The following is a 26,263-nucleotide window of genomic DNA, read 5'->3' as shown; positions in this document are numbered from 1 at the left end:
GCAAGCGGCGGAGCAACCGCGCACAAAATCAGGACTTTTAAAAGTCTGTTCCGCTGAGGGACATCGCTCCAGAGGCTAAACCGGGGCGAAGCCCACGCGGGGTCAGCGTGGCCTCAGGTCCTGCAGGGTCACAGAAGGATCGGGGGTGTCTGAGTGTCGCAGAGCTTGCGGGTATTGGAACGGGAAAGCCGGCTACAGAGACAGAGCCGACAGTAAGCTCGCAGCTCCGTGTTACCTTGAACCGGTCGCAGGCTCGGTGAGCTCGGAGCGCGGCCGGAGGTCAGGCAGACGGGAGTAACTGGGCGCTGTTCTCTGAGGGCGCACTGAGGAGTGGGGCCCTGGGCTCTCGGCTCCTCCGGGCCGGAGACCAGGAGGCCGCCATTTGTATTCCCGTCCTCTGGAACTCTACGGAAAGCGCTCAGGGAAGAAAAGCTCCTGAAAGCAAACCCGAGCGGATTACTCACCCCGGCCCCGGGTAAGGGCGGTGTAATTCCGCCTGGGGCAAAGACACTTGAGAATCACTACAACAGGCCCCTCCCCCAGAAGATCAACAAGAAATCCAGCCGAGACCAAGTTCACCTACCAAGGAGTGCGGTTTCAATACCAAGGAGAGCAGCAGAATTCCAGAGGAGGAGAAAGCCAAGCACGGAACTCATGGCTTTTTTCCTGCGATTTTTTTTTTTTAGTCTTGCAGTTAATTTAATTTTTTCTTTTTCATTTTTTTTTTTTCTCGCCTTCGGGTAAAATTTTTTTTTTAACTGTTACCTTTTTCTTTTTTAACGATTTTTTACTAGTTTATCTAATATATATATATATATATATATTTTACATTTTTCTTAGGTGTTTTCTTTTTTAAAAATTCTTTTTTTTTTTTCTTTTCTTTTTTTTTCTTTTTTCTTTTTCTTTTTTTTTTTTTTTTTCTTTCTTCTTTTTTTGAACCTCTTTTTATCCCCTTTCTCCCCACTCACGATTTTGGATCTCTTCTAATTTGGTTAAAGCATATTTTCCTGGGGTTGTTGCCACCCTTTTAGTATTTTACTTGCCCCTTCATTTACTCTTATCTGGACAAAATGACAAGACGTAAAAATTCAACACAAAAAAAAGAACAAGAGGCAGTACCGAAGGCTAGGGACCTAATCAATACAGACATCGGTAATATGTCAGATCTAGAGTTCAGAATGACAATTCTCAAGGTTCTAGCCGGGCTCGAAAAAGGCATGGAAGATATTAGAGAAACCCTCTCGAGAGATATAAAAGCCCTTTCTGGAGAAATAAAAGAACTAAAATCTAACCAAGGTGAAATCAAAAAAGCTATTAATGAGGTGCAATCAAAAATGGAGGCTCTAACTGCTAGGATAAATGAGGCAGAAGAAAAGAATTAGTGATATAGAAGACCAAATGACAGAGAATAAAGAAGCTGAGCAAAAGAGGGACAAACAGCTACTGGACCACGAGGGGAGAATTCGAGAGATAAGTGACACCATAAGACGAAACAACATTAGAATAATTGGGATTCCAGAAGAAGAAGAAAGTGAGAGGGGAGCAGAAGGTATACTGGAGAGAATTATTGGGGAGAATTTCCCCAATATGGCAAAGGGAACGAGCATCAAAATTCAGGAGGTTCAGAGAATGCCCCTCAAAATCAATAAGAATAGGCCCACACCCCGTCACCTAATAGTAAAATTTACAAGTCTCAATGACAAAGAGAAAATCCTGAAAGCAGCCCGGGAAAAAGAAGTCTGTAACATACAATGGTAAAAAATATTAGATTGGCAGCTGACTTATCCACAGAGACCTGGCAGGCCAGAAAGAGCTGGCATGATATTTTCAGAGCACTAAACGAGAAAAAACATGCAGCCAAGAATACTATATCCAGCTAGGCTATCATTGAAAATAGAAGGAGAGATTAAAAGCTTCCAGGACAAACAACAACTGAAAGAATTTGCAAATACCAAACCAGCTCTACAGGAAATATTGAAAGGGGTCCTCTAAGCAAAGAGAGAGCCTACAAGTGGTAGATCGGAAAGGAACAGAGACCATATACAGTAACAGTCACCTTACAGGCAATACAATGGCACTAAATTCATATCTCTCAATAGTTGCCCTGAATGTGAATGGGCTAAATGCCCCTGTCAAAAGACACAGGGTATCAGAATGGATAAAAAAACAAAACCCATCTATATGTTGCCTCCAAGAAACACATTTTAAGCCCGAAGACACCTCCAGATTTAAAGTGAGGGGGTGGAAAAGATTTACCATGCTAATGGACATCAGAAAGAAAGCAGGAGTGGCAATCCTTATATCAGATCAATTAGATTTTAAGCCAAAGACTATAATAAGAGATGAGGAAGGACACTATATCATACTCAAAGGGTCTGTCCAACAAGAAGATTTAACAATTTTAAATATCTATGCCCCCAATGTGGGAGCAGCCAAACTATATAAAACAATTAATAACAAAATCAAAGAAACACACATCAACAATAATACAATGATAGTAGGGGACTTTAACACTCCCCTCACTGAAATGGACAGGTCATCCAAGCAAAAGATCAGCAAGGAAATAAAGGCCTTAAATGACACACTGGACCAGATGGACATCACAGATATATTCAGAATATTTCATCCCAAAGCAACAGAATACACATTCTTCTCTAGTGCACATGGAACATTCTCCAGAATAGATCACATCCTCGGTCCTAAATCAGGACTCAACCGGTATCAAAAGATTGGGATCATTCCCTGCATATTTTCAGACCACAATGCTCTAAAGCTAGAACTCAACCACAAAAGGAAGTTTGGAAAGAACCCAAATACATGGAGACTAAACAGTATGTTCTAAAGAATGAATGGGTCAACCGGGAAATTAAAGAAGAATTGAAAACAATCATGGAAACAAATGATAATGAAAATACAACGGTTCAAAATCTGTGGGACACAACAAAGGCAGTCCTGAGAGGAAAATATATAGCGGTACAAGCCTTTCTCAAGAAACAAGAAAGGTCTCAGGTACACAACCTAACCCTACACCTAAAGGAGCTGGAGAAAGAACAAGAAAGAAACCCTAAGCCCAGCAAGAGAAGAGAAATCATAAAGATCAGAGCAGAAATCAATGAAATAGAAACCAAAAAAACAATAGAACAAATCAATGAAACTAGGAGCTGGTTCTTTGAAAGAATTAATAAAATTGATAAACCCCTGGCCCGACTTATCAAAAAGAAAAGAGAAAGGACCCAAATAAATAAAATCATGAATGAAAGAGGAGAGATCACAACTAACACCAAAGAAATACAAACTATTATAAGAACATACTATGAGCAACTCTACGGCAATAAATTTGACAATCTGGAAGAAATGGATGCATTCCTAGAAACATATAAACTACCACAACTGAACCAGGAAGAAATAGAAAGCCTGAACAGACCCATAACCAGTAAGGAGATTGAAACAGTCATTAAAAATCTCCAAACAAACAAAAGCCCAGGGCCAGACGGCTTCCCGGGGGAATTCTACCAAACATTTAAAGAAGAACTAATTCCTATTCTCCTGAAACTGTTCCAAAAAATAGAAATGGAAGGAAAACTTCCAAACTCATTTTATGAGGCCAGCATCACCTTGATCCCAAAACCAGACAAGGATCCCAACAAAAAAGAGAGCTATAGACCGATATCCTTGATGAACACAGATGCGAAAATACTCAACAAAATACTAGCCAATAGGATTCAACAGTACATTAAAAAGATTATTCACCATGACCAAGTGGGATTTATTCCAGGGCTGCAAGGTTGGTTCAACATCCGCAAATCAGTCAATGTGATACAACACATCAATAAAAGAAAGAACAAGAACCATATGATACTCTCAATAGATGCTGAAAAAGCATTTGACAAAGTACAACATCCCTTCCTGATCAAAAACTCTTCAAAGTGTAGGGATAGAGGGCACATACCTCAATATCATCAAAGCCATCTATGAAAAAACCCACCGCAAATATCATTCTCAATGGAGAAAAAAACTGAAAGCTTTTCCGCTAAGGTCAGGAACACGGCAGGGATGTCCATTATCACCACTGCTATTCAACATCGTACTAGAGGTCCTAGCCTCAGCAATCAGACAACAAAAGGAAATTAAAGGCATCCAAATCGGCAAAGAAGAAGTCAAATTATCACTCTTCGCAGATGATATGATACTATATGTGGAAAACCCAAAAAGACTCCACTCCAAAACTGCTAGAACTTATACAGGAATTCAGTAAAGTGTCAGGATATAAAATCAATGCACAGAAATCAGTTGCATTTCTCTACACCAACAGCAAGACAGAAGAAAGAGATATTAAGGAGTCAATCCCATTTACAATTGCATCCAAAACCATAAGATACCTAGGAATAAACCTAACCAAAGAGACACAGAATCTATACTCAGAAAACTATAAAGTACTCATGAAAGAAATTGAGGAAGACACAAAGAAATGGAAAAATGTTCCATGCTCCTGGATTGGAAGAATAAATATTGTGAAAATGTCTATGCTACCTAAAGCAATCTACACATTTAATGCAATTCCTATCAAAGTACCATCCATCTTTTTCAAAGAAATGGAACAAATAATTCTAAAATTTATATGGAACCAGAAAAGACCTCGAATAGCCAAAGGGATATTGAAAAAGAAAGCCAACGTTGGTGGCATCACAATTCCGGACTTCAAGCTCTAATACAAAGCTGTCATCATCAAGACAACATGGTACTGGCACAAAAACAGACACATAGATCAATGGAACAGAATAGAGAGCCCAGAAATAGACCCTCAAATCTATGGTCAACTAATCTTCGACAAAGCAGGAAAGAATGTCCAATGGAAAAAAGACAGCCTTTTCAATAAATGGTGCTGGGAAAATTGGACAGCCACATGCAGAAAAATGAAATTGGACCATTTCCTTACACCACACACAAAAATAGACTCAAAATGGATGAAGGACCTCAATGTACGAAAGGAATCCATCAAAATCCTTGAGGAGAACACGGGCAGCAACCTCTTCGACCTCTGCCGCAGCAACATCTTCCTAGGAACAACGCAAAAGGCAAGGGAAGCAAGAGCAAAAATGAACTACTGGGATTTCATCAAGATCAAAAGCTTTTGCACAGCAAAGGAAACAGTTAACAAAATCAAAAGACAACTGACAGAATGGGAGAAGATATTTGCAAACGACATATCAGATAAAGGACTAGTGTCCAGAATCTATAAAGAACTTAGCAAACTCAACACCCAAAGAACAAATAATCCAATCAAGAAATGGGCAGAGGACATAAACAGACATTTCTGCAAAGAAGACATCCAGATGGCGAACAGACACATGAAAAAGTGCTCCATATCATTCGGCATCAGGGAAATACAAATCAAAACCACAATGAGATATCACCTCACACCAGTCAGAATGGCTAAAATCAACAAGTCAGGAAATGACAGATGCTGGCGAGGATGCGGAGAAAGGGGAACCCTCCTACACTGTTGGTGGGAATGCAAGCTGGTGCAGCCACTCTGGAAAACAGCATGGAGGTTCCTCAAAATGTTGAAAATAGAACTGCCCTATGACCCAGTAATTGCACTTTTGGGTATTTACCCTAAAGATACAAATGTAGTGATCCAAAGGGACACATGCACCCGAATGTTTATAGCAGCAATGTCCACAATAGCCAAACTATGGAAAGAACCTAGATGTCCATCAACAGATGAATGGATCAAGAAGATGTGGTATATATACACAATGGAATACTATGCAGCCATCAAAAGAAATGAAATCTTGCCATTTGCAACAACATGGATGGAACTAGAGTGTATCATGCTTAGCGAAATAAGTCAAGCAGAGAAAGACAACTATCATATGATCTCCCTGATATGAGGAAGTGGTGATGCAACATGGAGGCTTAAGTGGGTAGAAGAAGAATAAATGAAACAAGATGGGATTGGGAGGGAGACAAACCATAAGTGACTCTTAATCTCACAAAACAAACTGAGGGTTGCCGGGGGGAGGGGGTTTGGGAGAAGGGGGTGGGATTATGGACATTGGGGAGGGTATGTGCTTTGGTGAGTGCTGTGAAGTGTGTAAACCTGGTGATTCACAGACCTGTACCCCTGGGGATAAAAATATATGTTTATAAAAAATAAAAAATTAAAAAAAAAAAAAAAGAGAGGGAAGATCCAGGGAAAGAGGGGTGAGACAGCTGGGAGCCATTTCCTATGATCTGGAGGTTGCTTCTTCTTTCATCAATTCTGGCACACCTGCCTTGCTGAGAACAGAAAGAACCCAGGTGTTATGGGCTGCTGTTGGGCTGGGTGGCTTTGTAGGACTGAAGGTAGGAGCAGGCTGGGGCAGTACCAGAGAAGGACAAAGAGGCCACAAGTTCTGTCTGGGGCTCAGGGAAGGCTGCCATGGCGGCAGTCAGCTCAGGTGTCTGAGGATCCCCAGATCCACCTGGTGGATATAGCCTGTGCTCTGACCTCAGCGTAGAAGGATCAAAATAAGCATCACAGTACCTGGCTTTGACGAACTCCCAGTTGGTGGGGGAGGCAAGCATACATATCGCTCCCATAGGATTCATTCATGCTTTCTGCCAATATCGAAGGAGTGTCTGCTCCGTGCCAGGCACTTGGCAGAGTGTGATGCAGATTCAGAGTAACGGTGAAGCTGAGAGTCTAATGCTGTAACTAATGCTGGGGATGTCATGGGGGCACAAACGAGCATATCTACCCAGAATGGAGAAATTCTGACAGGTTGCGTGGAGTTAACAAGATGGAAGGGGAAAGGAAGGGAGCACTTTATAGAAGACACAGCATGTTCAAGTGCACAGAGGCATGAAGCTCCGTACCCAAAACACAAGCTTGGCTGTGTGCGGACTGCTTCTTACAGCTCTGTGACCTTCAGAGGCACCTGACAGAAAGCCTTCCTTTCCTCCAGTGTTTCATCTTAATTGAACCTGGGGCCTCTGGAGCATGGCTTAGAGCAGCTCCATGATCTCATCCTCCAGAAGGCGATGGTCTAGTCCAGACAGAGTTCCTGAGGGCTGTGAGGAAAAGATGCAATCAGGTACACTCTCTTTCACATGAAGTCCCTCCCATCCAAATACCGTCCTGTGCTAAGTTCCTGGTGGCCAACCTCACAACCCTGGGTGCAGTCTCTGCTTATGGCCTGCTCTGAGAAAATCCCTGAAAGAGTGGCCGGCTGACATGGGCTTCAGACCTAAACCCAGACTCCATGGTTATCTGGAACATGGCAGGGTTGCAGGGCAGGGACACGGGTCCCCTGAGACTGAACATCTCCCTTCCTCTCCAGGAACAACACTGATTGAGGCCCTGCCATATGCCATGCACACACAGAGGCCCTCAGTCCTCACCCCAACACTCTAAGGTCCCTCTTTTATGATGAGGTGCCTGAAGCTTGCTCCTTCAGGAAGCTTCCTGCCCAGGAAGTTTCTGACCAGACAGAGTCAAGACAAGATCACTGGGGCATCTGCTTCGAACCTGCTTCTCTGAGGCTTCCCACGCACATTCATCCTTTACATGCAGACCTCAGCTCAGAGAGGAACTCTCTCCATCTAAAGAGCCCCTCTCTGTCCCTGCTTTTCCTTTCCTAGGCTCACCCTCTCAGATAGGATAGCACAGGCCTCCCCCAAACCATGCCCTCCTCTGTGCCAGCTCTACAAGGCAGGGACCTCTCCTGCCTCCTGCACTGTTTGTTCTCGATGCTCCAAGCAGAGCTTGCACATGGGAACCCTGAACACACAGCTACTCAGTGAACAAGAGCATCTGGCCTGTCCACTGGAACTGCTCAAGATGTCAGCCAGTGGCTCGCTGGGTGCTTGTGAAGAACACTGAGCCACGAATGCCAGAATTTCTCCTTTTCTTATAGGCGAGAATGGGCAATTTCATAGATTTTCATTTCTGCTTCAGAAAAAGGATATCTCCTAGCAAGGTTCTATGTGACAAACATTTGGGATTCATCAGCTAATAGTGTCCATATGTCACATTGCTTGGTTCTACCCACCAGTCTGACTTGGGGCCACACAGACCTCTCAGACATGCCTCCTCACTGAGCATGGCTGGCTCGTTGCTATCTCCAAGTGCTGTGACCGGTCACTGTGACTTTTGGCTTGACTCTCCTCTGCCTTTCAAGTGCTGCTGTGGTTGTTCCAGTCAATCTATTGGTATGCTCCGTCTTGGTGTTTATTTTCATCGATTGCTCTATTTTGTGTGGTATTGTTTTGATTGTGGTTTCATTCTTCTCCAACACTTTATCGTCTCTGAATTACTTTTACATTAAAAAGAAGTGATAAGCCCATCAGCGCTACTCAAGTGGTCACAGTCCTGAATGCTTGAGAAAGAATCCTGTTTCCCACCACATGACTCCAAGGAACCCTGGACTACCATGCTCTCTTGTTTTGTGACAGAATGTGCGCATTCCTAAAAATCACCCCACTGGGCAAAATGGGAGAAATGAGGAAAGCGGCATAACACTCAAAAATGCCATCAGTGACACATAAGAAAGAAAAAAATTATCATGGTTTTACATGGGTTCAATGGTTAAGAAAGATAGAATTCCTACACTGAATCTTGTACCTCACCTTAAAGAGACATGGCATTTGCCCATGGCAGAGGACAGGAGAGGGCTGCAGCTGGGGCGGTACTGTGACAGGATCGGGGATGGGGCTTCCTGAATGGAGGGGACGCTGTCACTGCGGGGACATGTGATGTGGCTCATAATGTGCAGTGGACTGCGTGTCGGCTGGATGTTTGGGGTATGTACACATACGTGTCTTGTACCTTCCTACCTGACTCAGCTCTGCTGACAGCTGTTTTCTGCCTTCACCTCGTGTTGCTCAGGAAGGAAGACTTTCATAAGCAAATGTCAAATTCCCCTTATCTTCCAACTGTTTCCCAATATATCAGTTATTTTGGAACAGATCCACATTCACAGACCAAGTGTTATGGCAGGACTGGCCATCCCTGATTGACTTTTATCTTTTCCTTGTTGATTCAGACTGGACCAAGAGGATTGAGTATCAGCCCGGCTCAGGGAGCGTGCCGCTTTTCCCCAGCATCCACCTGGAGACTTGTGACGGCGCTGTGTCCTCCATCCAGATCACCACAGAGCTGCAGACCAATTATATCGGGAAGGGCTGCGACCGGGAGACCTACTCTGAGAGATCCCTTCAGAAATTATGTGGTACGTTTTTTCCTCTTGGGATTGTTTTTTAATTAATTGCTTTTAAATGATTTATATAGAGCATATCTTTTATTATGAAAGAATGAGTCCTTCCCGCATGGGCACATGTAACTCCTGGGTGAATATTAAATTTACTTATTATGGTTAAAGGGTCAGAGGGCTCATCTCTCAGCCTCACATGTACCTGACTAGATCCCACCATTTACCAATATTGTGGCTGTGAGCAAGGCATGTGACAAAGCCTCAGCTCTTCATCAACAACAGCAATTAAGGACCCAGTGTATTCACGAGAACCTACCACAGAACCTTCCACTGTGTTGGTTTGGAAAGAGACACCTGACCAGAGGCCAATGTGAAAGGTGGGGACTGTCACCTGGGGAGAGGTCAGTTTCCTCCACAAAGGAACAGCTACATAATTTATAGGGCCCAGTGCAAATGAAAATGGGGGACCCTTGTTCAAAAACTATTACAAATGTTCATCATCATTAGCCATCAAGGAGATTCAAATCAAAAGCACATTGAGATACCACCTTACACCACTTAGAATGGCCAAAATTAACAGGACAGTAAACAGCAAGTGTTGGAGAGGTTGTGGAGAAAGGGGAACCCTCTTACACTATTGGTGGGAATTTAAACTGGTGCAGCCACTTTGGAAAACAGTGTGGAGATTCCTTAGGAAATTAAAAACAGAGCTGACCTATGACCCTACAATTTCACTACTGGGTATTTAACCCAAAGATTCAGATGTAGTGAAAAGAAGGACCATCTGTACCCAATGTTTATAGCAGCAATGGCCACAGTCTCCAAACTATGGGAAGAGCCAAGATGCCCTTCAATGAATGAATGGATAAGGAAGATGTGGTCCATATACATTATGGAGTATTATGCCTCCATCAGAAAGGATGAATACCCAACTTTTGTAGCAACATGGACGGGACTGGAAGAGATTATGCTGAGTGAAATAAGTTAAGCAGAGAGAGTCAATTATCATATGGTTTTGTTTATTTGTGGAGCATAAGGAATAGCATGGAGGACATTAGGAGAAGGAAAGGAAAAGTTAATTGGGGGAAATCAGAGGGGGAAATGAACCATGAGAGACTGTGGACTCTGAGAAACAAACTGAGGGTTTTGGAGAGGAGGGGGGTAGGGAGATGGGTGAGCCAGGTGGTGGGTATTAAGGAGGGCATGGACTGCATGGAGCACTGGATGTGCTGCATAAACAATGAATCTTGGAACACTGAAAAAATAAAATTAAAAATTTTTTAAGGCAATAAATAAATAAACACTTTCAACTTGCTAGATATTTCACCTAAACTTATTTAAAAAAAAAAAAAACTATTACAAATGTTAAGGCTGCAACAGCAAAGCATGAAACCAAGCCAGGGCCTCTGCCAAGCACGGGCCCCATGTGACAGCTTAGGCAGCAAGCCAATAAAAGCAGCCTGGCTGCCCGCGGCAGAGAGGAAGGGCTGGGGTAGAGCTGGAGGTGTCCCAGCACAGGGAGAGGACCTGCTGTCTCTGTGAGGTGATGGCCGGGGAAAGGACCCACTGGGAGCTAGGAAACAAGGCCCCTAGAGGTACTACCCAAGGAAACAGCTTCTGAAGCCCCTACTGGGTGCACCTGCCACACTCTTTACATGCATCACTTTGTTTAACGCTCTCTTCGTCAGCGTGAAATGGCTGTTATTCATCCCAAGACTCTAGTTAGAAGGTGACAGAGGAAGAATTTGAAGGCACTTCTGCGTGAATGCAGGCTGCTTAGCTCAGCAGCTGTGGAGGTGGGCCAGGCTACAGCAGCTAGAATGTCAGCCTCTCGAGTCAGCCTGTGGAGTGCTCCGCATGGTGGGAATCAGCCCCTGTGCATGGCATGCCAGCCCGCTGATGTGTCAATGGGCCTTGGCATGAGGTAGACCACGTATGTTTCATTGCTTTCTTGTTCTTTCCAAGAGTATTCAGGAACTCACATCTGGGTCCCCACCTGTGCTGTGGGGAGCTTCGAAAAGAGCTTAATGTTAGAGTAGACCTGTATTTGGGGGTAACCTTTCCTCCCTCACCATTGCTGCGCACGTGTGCACGCACACACACACACACACATAGAGGTACACACACACACCTTCACCCACATTGCTCTTCCCCAAGGAATCAGGTGAAAGTTCTAGAAGTTAAAGTGAAGTGGACCCTACTTGGGCAGCGTCTCATTTATATGTCACCAGGCTGTCAGAAAGGCCTCTGGGGACACAGCTTCTCCAGAGCGATGCAATAGATTGGGGAGAACACCACAATTTCGGTACCCCAGACAGCCCCCACAAAAAGGATGCCAAGGGCCTCCGGCGCTCTCCTTTACTGGTGTGCAGAAAAGCCATCTCTGACGACATCATATTGTGAAGGAACATGCCATTTCACTTCCCTCACCTGGATTATAAGTCAACTCAACCCCACGCCACTGTGGGTCACAGTCATTTCCTAAACTCCTCCGGGTGAGAAGGAGATGATGGAATCAGGTTGTTAAAGATCAGATGGGCCCAAGGGCACGCTCTTGTGATTTGATTTTGAATGTTGCTGGAGAGAGATGAGGAGATATGGAGAGCAAGAAGGATTTTTTTCCGAGGCAGAAACTTTAGAGCAAAATTGCATCTGGTTGTTAACACTGCTCATTCCTTCTGGGCTGCTGGCGTTGCCTTGCAGGAAGACAGGTAATCAGTGAGGAAATCAGCTTTCCCCCAAGATGTGAGCTTCCCTGGTTCTGTGAGCGCCACTTTATGGGGGGAGGTCTGTGTGTCTTTCTGGTGACCTTCCTGGTGGGAGCACCCAGTGCACTGTGGGGTCTCTGTCCGAGTAAGTGATAGGCAGAGCCACTCCTCCCTCTGTGTCAGAGGTCTGAATCTTGAATTCCATGGAGCGAGAGCTTGGGGATAAAAGAACAGAAGCAAATGAGTGGGACCCAGATGTGCATGCAGTGTGGGAGTGGGCTTCAGAAGGAGGCAGCCCATCAGGCCCCATGCTCTTTCCATACTTTGAGGGAGACACAGGCTGGATCATTTCCAAAACAGAGTCTGCATTATAATTCCTGCTCCTGTGGGGTGGCTTAGGTTCAGGACAACCTTCCATGTGTTTTCAGTGGATGGTAGACCAGTTGCTTGCAGGCTTTCCCAACTAGGGAATGGCCATGACACTTTCGGCCTCGGCAGCCATACATTTTTCATCTTTCAAACCTTTATTGACTTTGGATGGAAACAGGGAGACCAATTAGGATGTTATTTCCATGGTCTAAGCAAGAGATAATGAGTTCTGAACCAGGGGAGTGGCAGTAGGGATGCATTTAAGACAGCTTTAGGAGGCAAAACCAGCAAGCTAATCAATGATGGATTAGCTGTCAGGAGTGAGAGAGAAGGAATCTAAGGCGAGGCTGGTGCAAGCATCTACCTGGACAAGAGTGCCGCCAACCAGAGCTAGGAATCCAGGCTTGCGCAGATTTAGGGACTATAAGGACAGGTGCCTGGGGAACATGCAGGTGTGGGTGTCCAGCGCCTGCCTGACTGGAGCTTCCAAGGACCTGCCTCCACCATGCCAATCCATGATCATAGCCGGTTTCTTCCTGATGTTCTGCCTCTTCTTGGTCAGGACACCTCCCTTGTCCCCATGCCTGGCTGGTTCTCATTCCTAAATCTTTGCTCATGGTTTCTTCCCACCAAAATCTCCCCCTGCTTTGCTGTTCCAAACCTTTCCCTTCAGGAATATTCTCTGGCCTTCGTATACCAGGAAGACTATCCTAAGGGTGCTTCCTGGAATGCCTTTGAGTTCCCATGTCTCTTCTGTGATACCATAGCTGGTCAGTGACACGGGCAGGGTTTGTCTGTGGAGGGGCATTTTGCCCATCTGGTCACTGCCCACCTGCTTCCTCCTCTTGCGACGCTGGCTCTATTAGGAGCAGACAATAGCTAGTTCAAAGCCTGTTGTCAGGAAGAACCTGACAGGTGCAGCAGCATTTGGGCCCACACAAGGACACCTGAATTCTGTCTTGAAATAAAAACAATGCAGAACCCTGAACCCATGTCCCCTCAAGCTTGTAGAACACAGCCTCAGATGGTCTGCCACTAGCTTCATTCTACCTAAAGCCAGGTTTCTTGGAGAGGTTGAGCAAACTGCATTTCAGTTTTTCTGAATTCAGAGATTCAAGGTGAAGGGCTCTGTCATCTCAGTCCCAGGATATCCAGAAGCAAAGTGTCACAGAACTGCCTTGAGTATGAAATGCACCATGAAACCCTCAGGAAGACCTCTTGGCCAAATGAAATTTGACATTACCGACAGCCAGAGGAAGGGCCCACTTCGATGCCCCTACGTCACTACATATTATAGTAAATAGAAAAGCAGTCCATGGCACACAGACCTTTCTTAGCGCGGAGGCCAGGGCTATTCCTCCTTGGGGTCACAGGGCTCCTGGCAGCTGGCCCACACCACCACACATGCTGCTCAGGTCAGCTGTTTTGTATGTGGAGTCAGGAACTCCAAGGGCAGGTCCTGTTGAAGGAAAGGCCACAGAATGAGAGCATGCTTAAATCAAGTGGTTGATCTGTCAGAGTGCTTAAGATCACCAGACATTAAGTTGTGCCCAAGATGTATGCCCTTGTGAGTCCAGGAGATTTTCAGAGATTTGTTCATTCATTCATTCATTCAGTCATGTATTTATTAATTCAACAAATATTTGTTGAGCATCCAAATGCTGTATGTCTTGAGGTTATACAGAAGTTAATAAGATCACTTGACAATTCAATCTTCTGAGGAAGACATGTTTTTTAAAAAAAGTGAAGATCATGCTTTTCCTCTACACCATGAAGCTTAACAGAGCTCATCTTTATTCAGAATCACAGTCAGAGTCCTTTGTACCCTCAGAATCACTCAAGTCCAAGCAACTACCAACAGCTTCTCCAAGATGCCTCTGCAAGGCTGGAACTTCCAGGCTTGAGTGTCGGTTCCCTAGACTCTCAGGGAGCAAAAAGGGGGCCTATAGCTTTAAGGAGAATTGGCACACACCTATCAGGAATCAGATTAAACCCTTAACCATACCTCAGCACGGGGCTGCACACCCTGACTCACGGAGAATGGTAGGCAGGGAGCTTCTCTGTGGATATGCTGATGTCTTTGGTGTCCTCTGAGCAGCTCCCTTATGGCATGCCCTCCCATGTTGAGTTGATGGTTTTTACCTGAAGTGGCCTTGCCCAAGCTGGTCAGCAACTGGATATCCATGGCCCTGCTCCAGGAGTCGGGCTGACCACCCTTTTGCCAGAGTCCAGCTGCTCTACCTGGAGACCCAGGATCCTTATTACAAGGCCTTGCAGGAATCCTTCTTGTCTAGGATTCCCAAGGTGGAATGCTGCTCTGGTTGTGTAGGTCAGCAGCATGTGAGCTCCTGAAAGGATATTAGAAAGTCCTCCCTGTCCGTATTGAAGGCATACTGAAGAAGAAATGGGAATCGTAGCCTCTGATGTCAGTCACTTAGGTGGATTATCAGGAAAGCAGGTGATGCTGCAGTCACAAGTTTTGAAACAGTCCTCTGGGCCCACACTGAGACATATCTGAGTGACGCTGAGCCCACATTTATAACATCTCATTCGCTCAAAATAACAAGGGTAGGTTGGTCATTCCTACTGCATGTCCTTCTTGGGTTGGCTATGGCTCTCCTCCCTGTGGCTTCCCCCTGGAACCTGGGCCAACAAACAGCCTTTATGTAGAGCACTGTGGATCTCAGGGAACGTGGAAAAGACGTGGAGAACTGCAAACTGGCCCTTAAAGCTTCTGCCCTGAAATGACATGTCCTTTGCACTCACATTTCATTAGTCAGAGGAAGTTAACAGCTAAGTGACATCAGTGGGTCAGAGAAGCATGTGGAGAACAGAATGCATTCTCCCAACACAGAGTCCTAATACAGCATTTGTCTAAGAGGGCCTCCCTGTCCTCCCCTGACACTCTCTGCCCCTGACCCAGCTCACTCACCAAAGGTTAAAGGTTTTCTACTGGATCCCTAAAGGTAGGGCCAAGTTCTGTTTGGTTCACTGCTGCCTTCTCCTCACAGTGCCTGGCATAACCTAGACGTCACATAAATATTTATGGAAATAACAGGGAGTTGTCATTGCGGTTGTGAGAATACTCCACAGAATGAAGCCTGTGTCTTTGGATAGTTCCTCCCCCCGAGATCCTCCCACTCATTCTGGTCCTGTGGTAGACCAGAAGGAGGCATGACCTGAGACTCCATGTCAACCACTCTTGCCATAGGCTCACCTCGAAGTGCAAAAGACTCTGCCCTGACCAAAGCCTTCCAGAGCAGAATGCAAACCCTGCAGTTAAGAAGTTAGTGCCCTGGGCTCACACTACCACATGTCCTGAAATCTGCCTCACCCACCCTGTCTTTATCTACTTGCTGACTCAGAGAGGCTTCCCGACACTAGGGCTCAGGGACATTGAATCTCACCTTGACTCTGATTCCAAACTCCCCCCATTCAAGCTACCATTGCTGTCCACCAGACTGGTGTGGACTCTCTGCGGCCTGATGGGTCCCAAGGACCTTCGCCGAGATTCCCAAGGAGGTTCTTAAATCCTCCCTGTGTGCAGATAATGTGCGCCATCTTTGAAAGTGAAGCATCCTGTTTACCCACAGCTTTCCATGAGGCCCCTTGAGGAGAGGAAAGGGAGAGGAACTTTGGGAGAAAGTAAATCTCTCTTAGTTTGTTTAAGTTCACCAAGAAATGAAATACAAGCTGCTAAGTTGGGGAAGTATGCACCATCTGGTTCCTTACAGCTTGATGCTTTCTGCTAGGCAACATCTGTGGGTTAGGCAGGGTGGCCTGCTGTTCCCCTCACCACGGAATCAAGGAAGTCTGCGTCAGTGGCCTTACCAGGGCACATGCTGTCTTCAATGTGCCTCTCTTCAGACAGCTACCTGTGCAGGGAGATGAGATCCCAGGGGACTGGGCTGTGTGCTTGGTGAGACACCATACTGTGCAGTAGAATGAACGTTAGCTGGGGATCTCAGAGCTGGTACTTCTTCTAGCCAGCTGCGTGACTGTGTGACCTTGGTCAAGTCATTCCCTTTGCTTTCCTTTTGTAAAATGTGGAGGATGTTACAAGAACTCTCTCCAGCTTCCTTGAAGTGATGCAGTGAGGGCGTTAGGGCTTTGGAACAGCAAAGTCCTGCAGATGAGCCGGCTCACCAGCTGGTTGTGATTCTGGGCTCGCTGAGCCTCAGGTTCTCACCTCTAGACTGGAATCAAAGTAGTATTGACCATGTAGGTGAGTCAGAAAAAGCACTGTGGTACTTGATTCAGGTCTGGTGCTCAGTGCCCCAAAACTGGTCCCTAAGAGAATAGTAATAATGATATTGGTGGCAAAGCTGGTATCCACCTTTGCTCTGACTCTGCTAGAACCATCACCTTCCCTGACCTGAGCTGGAGGCCAGGAGCCCTGAGCACTCAGCCAGTGCCTCTCTGGCCACCTGCAATTTCTGGAACTGACACTCTCACTCAGTGTGCCAGTTCCCGGGCTGTCTACACGCTGGACAAATCCTGGTATCAGAGCCAGTTTACCTATGGCTCCAAGAAGCAGTGGCCATGTTGCAATATTCCGGGGCTTCTAAGACAGTGAATTTGCTCTGAGAGACCACGTAGCTTCCAAACCACCCCCAAACCTCTGTCTCTACCACCTACATACATTTCTTTCTTTCAGACAACTTTGGAGGGTGATTACCCTTAAGGCTTTCTTAGTTAATAAAATATTAGTGTGGATCAACTTAGTGGATAAATAAAACGGATACCAGGCAAGGCTGCAGGGACATGGGATGAGAGAACAAGTAAGTATTGAGGAGGAGAGGTGTGGGATCCAACAGGAGACTGCCTGGGAAGGCTCACCTGAGCATTGGGTAGATGGCTAGAAGCGTCTCATGAAGGCACCACTGGGAGGAAGAGCCATTATAAACAGTAATGGAGTGCTGGCTATATATCGGGCCTGGCACCAGCCCCAAAACCCTAGGAAATACTCATGTAAATGATGCTGTCAACACTATCCCCACGTCCCCCTTGGTAAGCATAAACAGCAGGGCGATCATGAATTGGCCAATGGGAATCTCCTGCCCTCTTGGACACCACGGTTCCCGGAGGCCTCTCCCAGGGTGAGCCTATCATAGTGCTAAACACAGCAACAAGCTCTATGGCTACCTATTTCTCACGTAGTATAAATTTCTATTGTAAACTGATGGGTGCTGAACCATAGACTTGGTCATCTATTCCAAGGCTAGAGGAAAAACTGACTGGTTAGGCATTTTCAGAGAAGGACGTTGGTTTCCAATGTGGTCCCTTCCTGAAGGATTCTCAAGGGTCATTTAACTGTAGATGTTTGTGGGAAGCTGACTTTGGAGCCCAAACCCTACGTGAGATGAGACTCTGATATACAGAATTCAGAAGTCCAATGATCTCTGACAAAGATCAGGTAATGCACACAACTACCATTCATAAAACCCATCAGCCTCTGTGACTGGCTGGTCAGGACCATCCCGGGAAAGCACTAGCTCCCCACACTAGGCACTCCTTGGGCTCTCTGACTCTTATTCCCTGACAATATCAGGAAACCCTGGCCCCCATCCATTCCAAAAGAGCCAAGCCCTGCTCCTGTGTGGAACACAAAGACGTGGAGATCTCTGCTGGCCTCAAAGATCCTCAGTGGGAAGGTCCACCGTTGCCCACAGTCCCCCCAGCTGAGGCATCCAGTCTTCTCTGCAAGGGTGGCCCCTCCTGCCCACCTTAGCTTTACCCTCCACAAAGCTGCCGGTGTGACCTTCCTAAAATATAAATCTACCCGTGACATTCCCCCTGCTTCAGGCTTAGCGCTCATGCCTTATCATCAAAACCTTATAATGATGATATCCTTATAATCATCATTATAAGGATAAAGTCATAAGTGACAGGGAGGGAGGGTGTATTCACCACGTGGCCGCCTTGCTGCTCAGGCTCTCAGGCAGGGTCTCATCCAGTCCTCACTACCTGCTGGGAAGGGACATACAGAAAGGCTAAGGGACGTGCTCACAGTTGCAAGGCTAGCAAGTCATGGTCCAAGGCATCCAATTCAAATTTGAGGACTTCTTTTTTTTTTTTTTCCATTTTGAGTTTATTTTTTTATTTTTTATTTTTTTATTTCTTTTCAGCGTAATAATATTCATTGCTTTTGCACCACACCCAGTGCTCCATGCAACAAGTTTGAGGACTTCTGAACCCATGTTCTCTCAACCTCGGTACCATTTGGTCTAAACATAATGCTTGTTTAAAAAAAAAAAAAAAGTGTGGTGAATAGAACATGGCTCACACTCCTTCCCATGGCATCAGGACCTACAGCTTTCCCAATCCCAGCCCTGATCACGCTGTGTCACAGCTGTCTGTGCACTTATTGGCTCTCAGCTCCCCCAGGTGGGGGACTGTGCTGATTCACGTTTACACCACCAGAGTCTAGCAGGGGTATTGGCACATGGTCCGTCCTCAGTAAATGGCTTCTAGGTTAGTGGATGGATGAATGCATGAATGAATTCAATGATCCACATCAAACTCTGACCTTCTCCAGGAACCTTCCCTACTTATAAAAGCCCCCCCAGTCTTGTTTCTTGAAATTCCTCCAGCACTTTTTCCTTGTATAGTAGTTTGTTGCATGTTATCTTGTCACATGCAACATTTTTTGTCTATAAGTTACTGATGCCTTCACCTCTGTAAACCATAAGGAACTCAGAGGGAGGGATGGCATTTGGCCCTTCTTTTCCTGAGTCACCTAGCTGAAGGTTGGCTCAGATCTCTAAGTAAATACACTGAGCAGTTCACCCTGCTCCAGGAGCAAAAAATAGAAGGCAGGGACACCCACACTGTGCAGAATAACCCTTTGTTCTTTCTGGCCCCCGGACCCACAGGAGCCTCGTCTGGCATCATCGACCTCTTGCCGTCCCCCAGTGCTGCCACAAACTGGACAGCAGGACTGCTAGTAGACAGCAGCGAGATGATCTTCAAGTTTGATGGCAGACAAGGGGCCAAGATCCCTGACGGGATTGTGCCCAAGAACCTGACAGACCAGTTCACCATCACCATGTGGATGAAACATGGCCCCAGCCCTGGTGTGAGAGCCGAGAAGGAAACCATCCTCTGCAACTCAGATAAGACTGGTGAGTCTGCCTGTTCTCTCCCAGGGGATAGACACAGACACAAGCCACCGACCACATGGGAGAAAAGTCAGAGCATGCTGGCCTCCTGGGAAACTATTCCTGTCTCTGGTTTTCTAGCTGCTGATTTCCTGGGCTGGGGGTAGAGTGGGGCCAGGAAATAGGGGAAAGTAGAGGCACAAACACAATGCAAAAACTGGGACTAGGACTTTTCAAAGCAAGTTCTTCAAAACCCAGCCTTCCCAGAAGTAACTTAGGGCTGCTGCACATGTGGTGGGAGTTGGGGGGCAGGGAGACCTCATTCTTACTTCAAAGCAGTAACACCTTTACTCTGTTATACATAAGTAAGTCTTCCAAAAGTTTATCACCAATAAAAGGGCCATGGTAACTTTCCAAGTCACTGCCAAATGTAATCACGGTAGTGAACTTTTGTTAGGCATTTCCCCCATGCTAAGCCCCCATGGGGTAGTTCACTGCTTGGTGGTTAAAAGCGTTCCACTGGGGGTACCTGGGTGGCTCAGTGGGTTAAGCTGCTGCCTTCGGCTCAGGTCATGATCTCAGGGTCCTGGGATCGAGCCCCACATCGGGCTCTCCACTCAGTGGGGAGCCTGCTTCCCTCCACCCACTGCCTGCCTCTGCCTACTTGTGATCTCTCTCTCTCTCCTCTGTCAAATAAATAAATAAAAAACCTTTTAAAAATTATTTTAAAAAAAGCATTCCACCACTTACTGGTATTGTGACCCTGGGCAAGTTATTTAACCTCTCTGTGCCTCGCTTTCCCCCTTTATAAAATGGGCATGCTAGTATTGTCTACTTCCTAGGGTTTGTTATCAGGATTAAATGACTTAATGTATATGCAGTGCTTTAGAACTGTGCCTGACCCATCGGAAGTGCAATCCTTGTTAGATATTACTGTCCTAGACAGTTTCTCAGATGTCTACAAATAATCTCAGAGAAACATTATTGTGTTTCCCATTTTAAGGATAAGGAAACATCCCCGAGAGGTTAATAACTGTCCCAAGGTAGATAGCCAGTAAGAACTGAAATGTAAGCTTAGATCCAGCAGACTCCAGTCCTGTGCACTTGTCACCACACTGCGTGCACGCACACATGCACACATACACACATTTGGAGATCCTTTGCAAATGTGACAACTCTGTCTTAAAATATACTTCCACAATTTCCCATTCCAAGTGTTACTTTTGTTAAAATACCCAAAATAAATAGTAGCCCCAACAGAGGCTGCAGTTGGAAGGCAGGCTGGAGGGCCTCACAGCTCAGCCTCTGCTGGCGAATGGCCAAGGTTTGTTTCTCAGCCTTTCCACTCTAAGGTGTGACCTTTGAGGAGTTGCTAATCTGAGTTCCCCTGTCTGTAAGTGGGGGAAATAAACATGAAATAATGTCTGAAATCACTCAATATCAGATATAAAATCAGTACTTGATTTATTTACTTGATGGTATTATTATCATATTACTTCTGAATTTAGTCCACATTATGCTACTCTCAGGACCCCACATTTGCTGTTTTAATCATACCTTACCATACATGTTAGCATATTTCCACATGTAGAAACTGAGACAGAGAATTGCCTGGCTTTCGTTAGTCATAAAGTATGTCTGTTAGACCGGTTATGCCAAGGATGAGTTTTTCTGGGAACTTCATGCAAGAAGGACCCTGTAGATGTGCATGAGATCACACTGAGGTTTGGGACTCTCTTCAGAGCTCAGTGCATGATCCCAGGAGTCACGATACAGCTTGGTCCCTACAGAGCCTGGCAAGGCACTCCCCTCCAGAACCAGAAGGCTCATCAATGAGACAACAGCTTAGGACCCTACATACCAGTGCAAAGCGGTGTAGGCTGAGGTTCGCAGCCACATGCAGAGTCCTGCCTGAAATGTATCAAATACCCCTGGGAGGCAGTTCACACAGATATCAGTGTTCTGGCTTACAGAGGAACAGGTTGAACTGTGAAAAATGGAAAGATTGGCCCAAGGAAATGCGGCTGATGACCCAGAACAACACGATGGGACCTGGTCCTCTGGGCCTGAGTTCCAAGCCTGTGCTCTGGGACCCAGTACTCAACCTGGCCACACAGCAGAAAAATCTGGCACGCTTGTAAAAAGTCAAGATGTCAGAGCCCCACCTGGTGCAGAAGGTTAGAGTTTCTAGGGGATTCTTTTGTGCAGCTGTGGCTGAACATGCTGCCTTAAATGATGATGGCTTTTTGTCCTCAGAGCCACTACCCCACGGGCATGTCGACACCTGGAGTCAGTGCAACCTGGCGCTTCTCTGCTTTGGTCTTGGCACAGAGCAATACTTTACAAGCCTCTCAGCCCTGGCATGGGGAAGATAGGGAAGCTTCCTCTAACTCCTTTGACTTAAAAAAAAAAATCTATAAATACCTGCTTGCTCTAAATTTTAAAAATATCAGGAATAAACCAAAGCTTTATTAGGCTTTTATATACCAGAAACATTTTCTCAAGACATGTTTATATCACAAAACCTGAAAAAAGTCAGAAAAGTATAAAGGAGAATACACAAATCCCCTAAAACCCTAATACCTAAAAATATTTCCTGATTACATTTGGCATATTTCATTATAAAATAAAATCTTGTTTTTATTTCTATGTATATATGGAATGTCCTTATAATTTTCACTATTTTTATAACACATGTGATATCATTATGTTCCCTGTTTCTTTTATGTGACATTATATACAGATCATTTCTCTTTGTGGTAAAATATTCTTTAAAGATATGAATTACATAACAATCCAAAATTCTGTCACAGGGCTTTATTATTTCATTTAACTTGTTTCTTTTTGTTAAATATTAAACAGCCACAAAGAACACCAACGGTCATGAAAAGAAATTAAGTGGATTTCTGAGTATACCATATCCCTAGCCCACTATAGATAAACCAGTGACCCCAATGTGGACAGTGACTCCAGGAATCCAGACTAACAGAGGGGCGGGGGGGAGATATTTCCTAGGCTGGAAGACGCTCCAGACCTCCATTCATTCTTCTCGGGCCACTTCCTCACCCATGACCTCTCCCGACTCCAAATAAAAATAAAGAGGGAAAAGTCCTTCTTTCTATATTTTTCTGACAGTAGACAATAGATAACGGAAATCAGTTGGGCAATTGTGAGGGAAACGAGAAATATTGAGTAAAATGCCCATAATCAGGATGGGACATTTTATCAGTCCAAAGGCCAAGTGACCACCCAGACATTAGCCTAAACCAACCCTGCCACACTGGCCATTGCTTCCTCATTGTATCAGTTAAGATGCTTTCAGTTACAAGAAATAGGAAATACAGATCAAACTCATGTCAGATGATCAAAGAAATCAAAATAATACAGGAAAATATAAAGTTCTTGTATCTGAAAATGTCCAGAGCTATGACAGCTTCAGGCAAAGTATGATCAAGGGCCCTTTACTTGCAATTTCTCAGATTTGCCTCCATATATGTATTGATTTCATGTTACCAAACACGGCTGCAGGGGCTCCATGCCTCCCAGTTATATACTACAACTTCTAGAGAAAAAGACAGTATCTCTTCTATTTGCTCTCTGGTAAAAGAGAGGTTTTTTTTGGAACCACTCAGAAAAGCTCTCGAATCAGTGGCTTGAACTGAGTCACTTTTCTGACAGAAGCCCTGTGGCTGGCAGAATGGTGTACATTGCCTGACCTGGGCCTGGGTCCTGAACAATCACTGTGGCAGGGAAACCAACCAGACCCCAGGCCTAGAAGCGGGATTGGTATTGATTCCTCACACTCAAACCTCAAGGTTTATATAGGACATACAAGAGTTATTCTCACTGTCCTATTCCCATGATTCATTAGGACAATCTAGCATCCATGCCATGACACAGGTCAGGAAACTGAGGCTCTAAGAGGCTAAAAAATTCTTCCAGAATCTTCTGGAGATACAACTCCACCCAAAGTTTGTCTGATTCTAGGGCCCATGTTCTTTCTATGACAACAGGTCCCCTGCTCATCTATCTGTCATTTATGGAGCACGTGCCTCATAGATTTCTGTGTATGCTACTATGTAGTATGTATGTGAGATCTTTGGTATTGGCCAGACAACCGCTCCTGCCCTCCCCATGGCTGCTATCTTGTGGCTGCAGGACATCATGACTGGGATATGTGATGTGAGATTTCCCAAGCAGTAAAGGAAGTCTATATCAGAGGAGGAAAACGTCATATTCATTGCATGTAGGGAGAGAGGTATTCATTTATTGCTTTGGAAAGACACAGAACTATGACTAATGCTGAAAAACCAATCTGTCCCCTCCTCCTAGCAACTACACATGAAGCCACTTCCCCTAACTGCGCCCAGTAGAGAAAGAGACATGGTCTGTGGTCACCATTGTCAATCCTGATGAAATGACATGAATCACATGAAATGAAATGAAAGCCCAGCACTCTAGGAGAAACCAGCTGTGTTAAAGGAGCCCAGGGTAGCTGATGTGATTGTCAGAGAGTCCCCTTAGTCTTCTCAGAAGTGTTTGTATAAAAACAAACAAACTCATTATTACATAGGCTTTATCCCAGGCCTAATGCAGTATCTGGATATAAGTTAGGGGGATACTTCAAGTCCAAATGGCTTCTCTGCAGAAGTTTTGCTTTCTTGAATCATCCTCTTCCATTTCAGTGAGCTCCACCATATGTGTTCTGGAACATTCATTAGATCTGATTGTAAAAGGGGGAACTGGAATACCCATTCCTTTGCCATCTGAGGGTGTGCCCAGTGATGTGGCAGGAAGACCCCTGTGGCAGGGAAAGACGCAGGGATTCTGTAAGCACACTGCTCCTCTCTCTGCTTTGCAGAAATGAACCGGCATCACTACGCCCTATATGTGCACAACTGCCGCCTCGTCTTCCTCCTGCGCAAGGACTTCGACCAGGCTGACACCTTCCGCCCGGCAGAGTTCCACTGGAAGCTGGACCAGGTATGGCACTCAGGTCTCCCTTCCCCCCAGCTCCCCCTTAGCAGGGCGGTAGGTGTGCTCCAGTGCTGAGAGCAACCAGGAGGCTCCTCCAAGTATTGCTCGCTTGCTGAGTTTTGGAAAAATCAACTCAGGGAGACACACAGCATCTTAAGTCAGGAGAAAAACTGCAGCTGTAAGCCCAGCTGGGGGTGGGAGGGCTACGTTTCCCCACTGGGACCCCCACCAGCAGGTGGTGGACCCGTCCACAAGTATCCTGTTCTTTTGCTCCTATTGAACCCCTTGGACACTGGTCTTTTTGGTCCCCATGCCCAGTTTGTAATCCCGTTAGCACATCTTTATATCATAAGCACCCCTGCCTCCTCCGTGAGGCTCTCTTACCTCCTTTGGGTGATGGTGCAGCCTTGCTTTTGGTCACAAAGGATGAGAACAAGGGACCCAACGACCTTGATGTAAACAGTGACACAGTGCACTGTGAGCAGTGCGCATTCTTTTCTGAAGTACAAAAATCCCTGACACACTCCAGAGCCTCCTGACTGGTGATCACAAGGGCTCCTGTGTCACCCTTGTCAATGACAAATGAAGTGTCTGGTTGGAGTGAAAGGCTTTGAAGCATCTGTCTGCAAACGTTTTCCAGGGCTGAGACTGGGGAGGTGGTGGTCACTTCTCTGGGGGGTGGTGCCGCTGAGGAAGGCTCTGTGCAGAAGCCTAGCGCTGGCCTTCACTTAGATGGGAACTGGGGGTGAGAAGGTGGAGGGGAGGGCACACATGAATTTTTAGAAATGGCTTTAAACTATCCAGGGGAGGATGCTGGCTGACAGGGAAGGGGACTGTGGGACAGGGCTACTTCATGAGGCAGATGAGATGATGCTCCTTCCATGGTCTTACTGTCTGGCACCCCTCCTTTGCTTCTGGGGACCTCAGGTTTTCCCTAAAACCCACTGTGTGTGCTGCCTGCATCACCTTGTCTAGGGCTGAATGTTCCAGAATCCTTCCCCTTCTCTTTCTTTCTTACGGGCATCTACCCAGGCCCTGGGTAGGGCTAGTTTCAGAGAGTGCTGCCAGAAAGCGTTCCAGAAGGAACTCATTTACATTGTGATGAGAATGATAGCTGCCCTCTTTCATCCACACGGAAACACAGACATATGCTCTTTAAAAGATACATTCATTAACCTCAGGGAATCTCTCAATGCTGGAACTTCGGGCGATGTGACAAGGTCAAGGGTGCGAAGCCGATGGGAAGATGTTTGAGGAAGCCCAGTGGCAACTGCCTGATCTAGTCCCAGTAAATTCCACCTTACTGGAGCCTGGGGTTTTGCAAATATGGCATCTGGATTAATATATGTTCCTCTGAATTAGGAATTCTCAGTATTGCAGAAATTGTGAAATCTTGACATTGCTTATTTGATTTCCCAGCAACTTCTCAGCTACCTTCTGAAGTGCCATATGGCTTATATGGGATATATTTAAATACATAATACAAATTGAGATGAATTAAAATAAATCCCATATTGTGAGGGGTTTTAATAAGAACATTGCTATACTGGCCAGGATAATTACACATGCCCTGTGGCGTTTGCTAAAATGGGATTGAGAAGTACTGATACAGGCAAATGAAGTCACAGGGTTTGGAATTAAAAATAGGGGAGGAAGGAATTTGGTTTTACAGATAAAGATAGAATGACTCTAGGAATTCTGAAATCTGTTCCCAAAGTGGTGAATTTATGGATGAGCTGAGGTTCACTGAAAACCTTCCTGATCACCCCAATCTCATTCATCGGCGTCTGCTCTGCACCAGGCACACTGCCCCTGAGCTCACCCTCACCTCGGCCCCCGGGCTTACCCAGTGGTTGAAATGAGGTGGGGATCATAGTATCATGACCTGACCAAGGTTACACAGCAAACCACC

The 26,263-nt window shown here is 45.6% G+C and overlaps 1 protein-coding gene across 1 annotated transcript in view; it reads left to right on the top strand.

Annotated features, from left to right (window-relative positions):
* CLSTN2 (calsyntenin 2) overlaps positions 1–26,263 on the top strand; it is a 630,232-nt gene that overhangs the window by 509,434 nt on the left and 94,535 nt on the right. Inside the window, exons 6-8 of the mRNA XM_045088847.1 lie at positions 9,030–9,215; positions 19,150–19,398; positions 24,236–24,357. Coding sequence (XP_044944782.1) covers positions 9,030–9,215; positions 19,150–19,398; positions 24,236–24,357 — 557 coding nt within the window. The remainder of the gene's footprint in view (positions 1–9,029; positions 9,216–19,149; positions 19,399–24,235; positions 24,358–26,263) is intronic.

The sequence above is a fragment of the Mustela putorius genome, unplaced genomic scaffold, assembly GCF_011764305.1.
Source record: "Mustela putorius furo isolate JIRA1106 unplaced genomic scaffold, ASM1176430v1.1 tig00003834_pilon_pilon_pilon, whole genome shotgun sequence".
Classification (NCBI taxonomy): Eukaryota; Metazoa; Chordata; class Mammalia; order Carnivora; family Mustelidae; genus Mustela; species Mustela putorius.
Note: the sequence above shows the minus strand (reverse complement) of the source record. Positions and strands in the feature narration are given on the sequence as shown.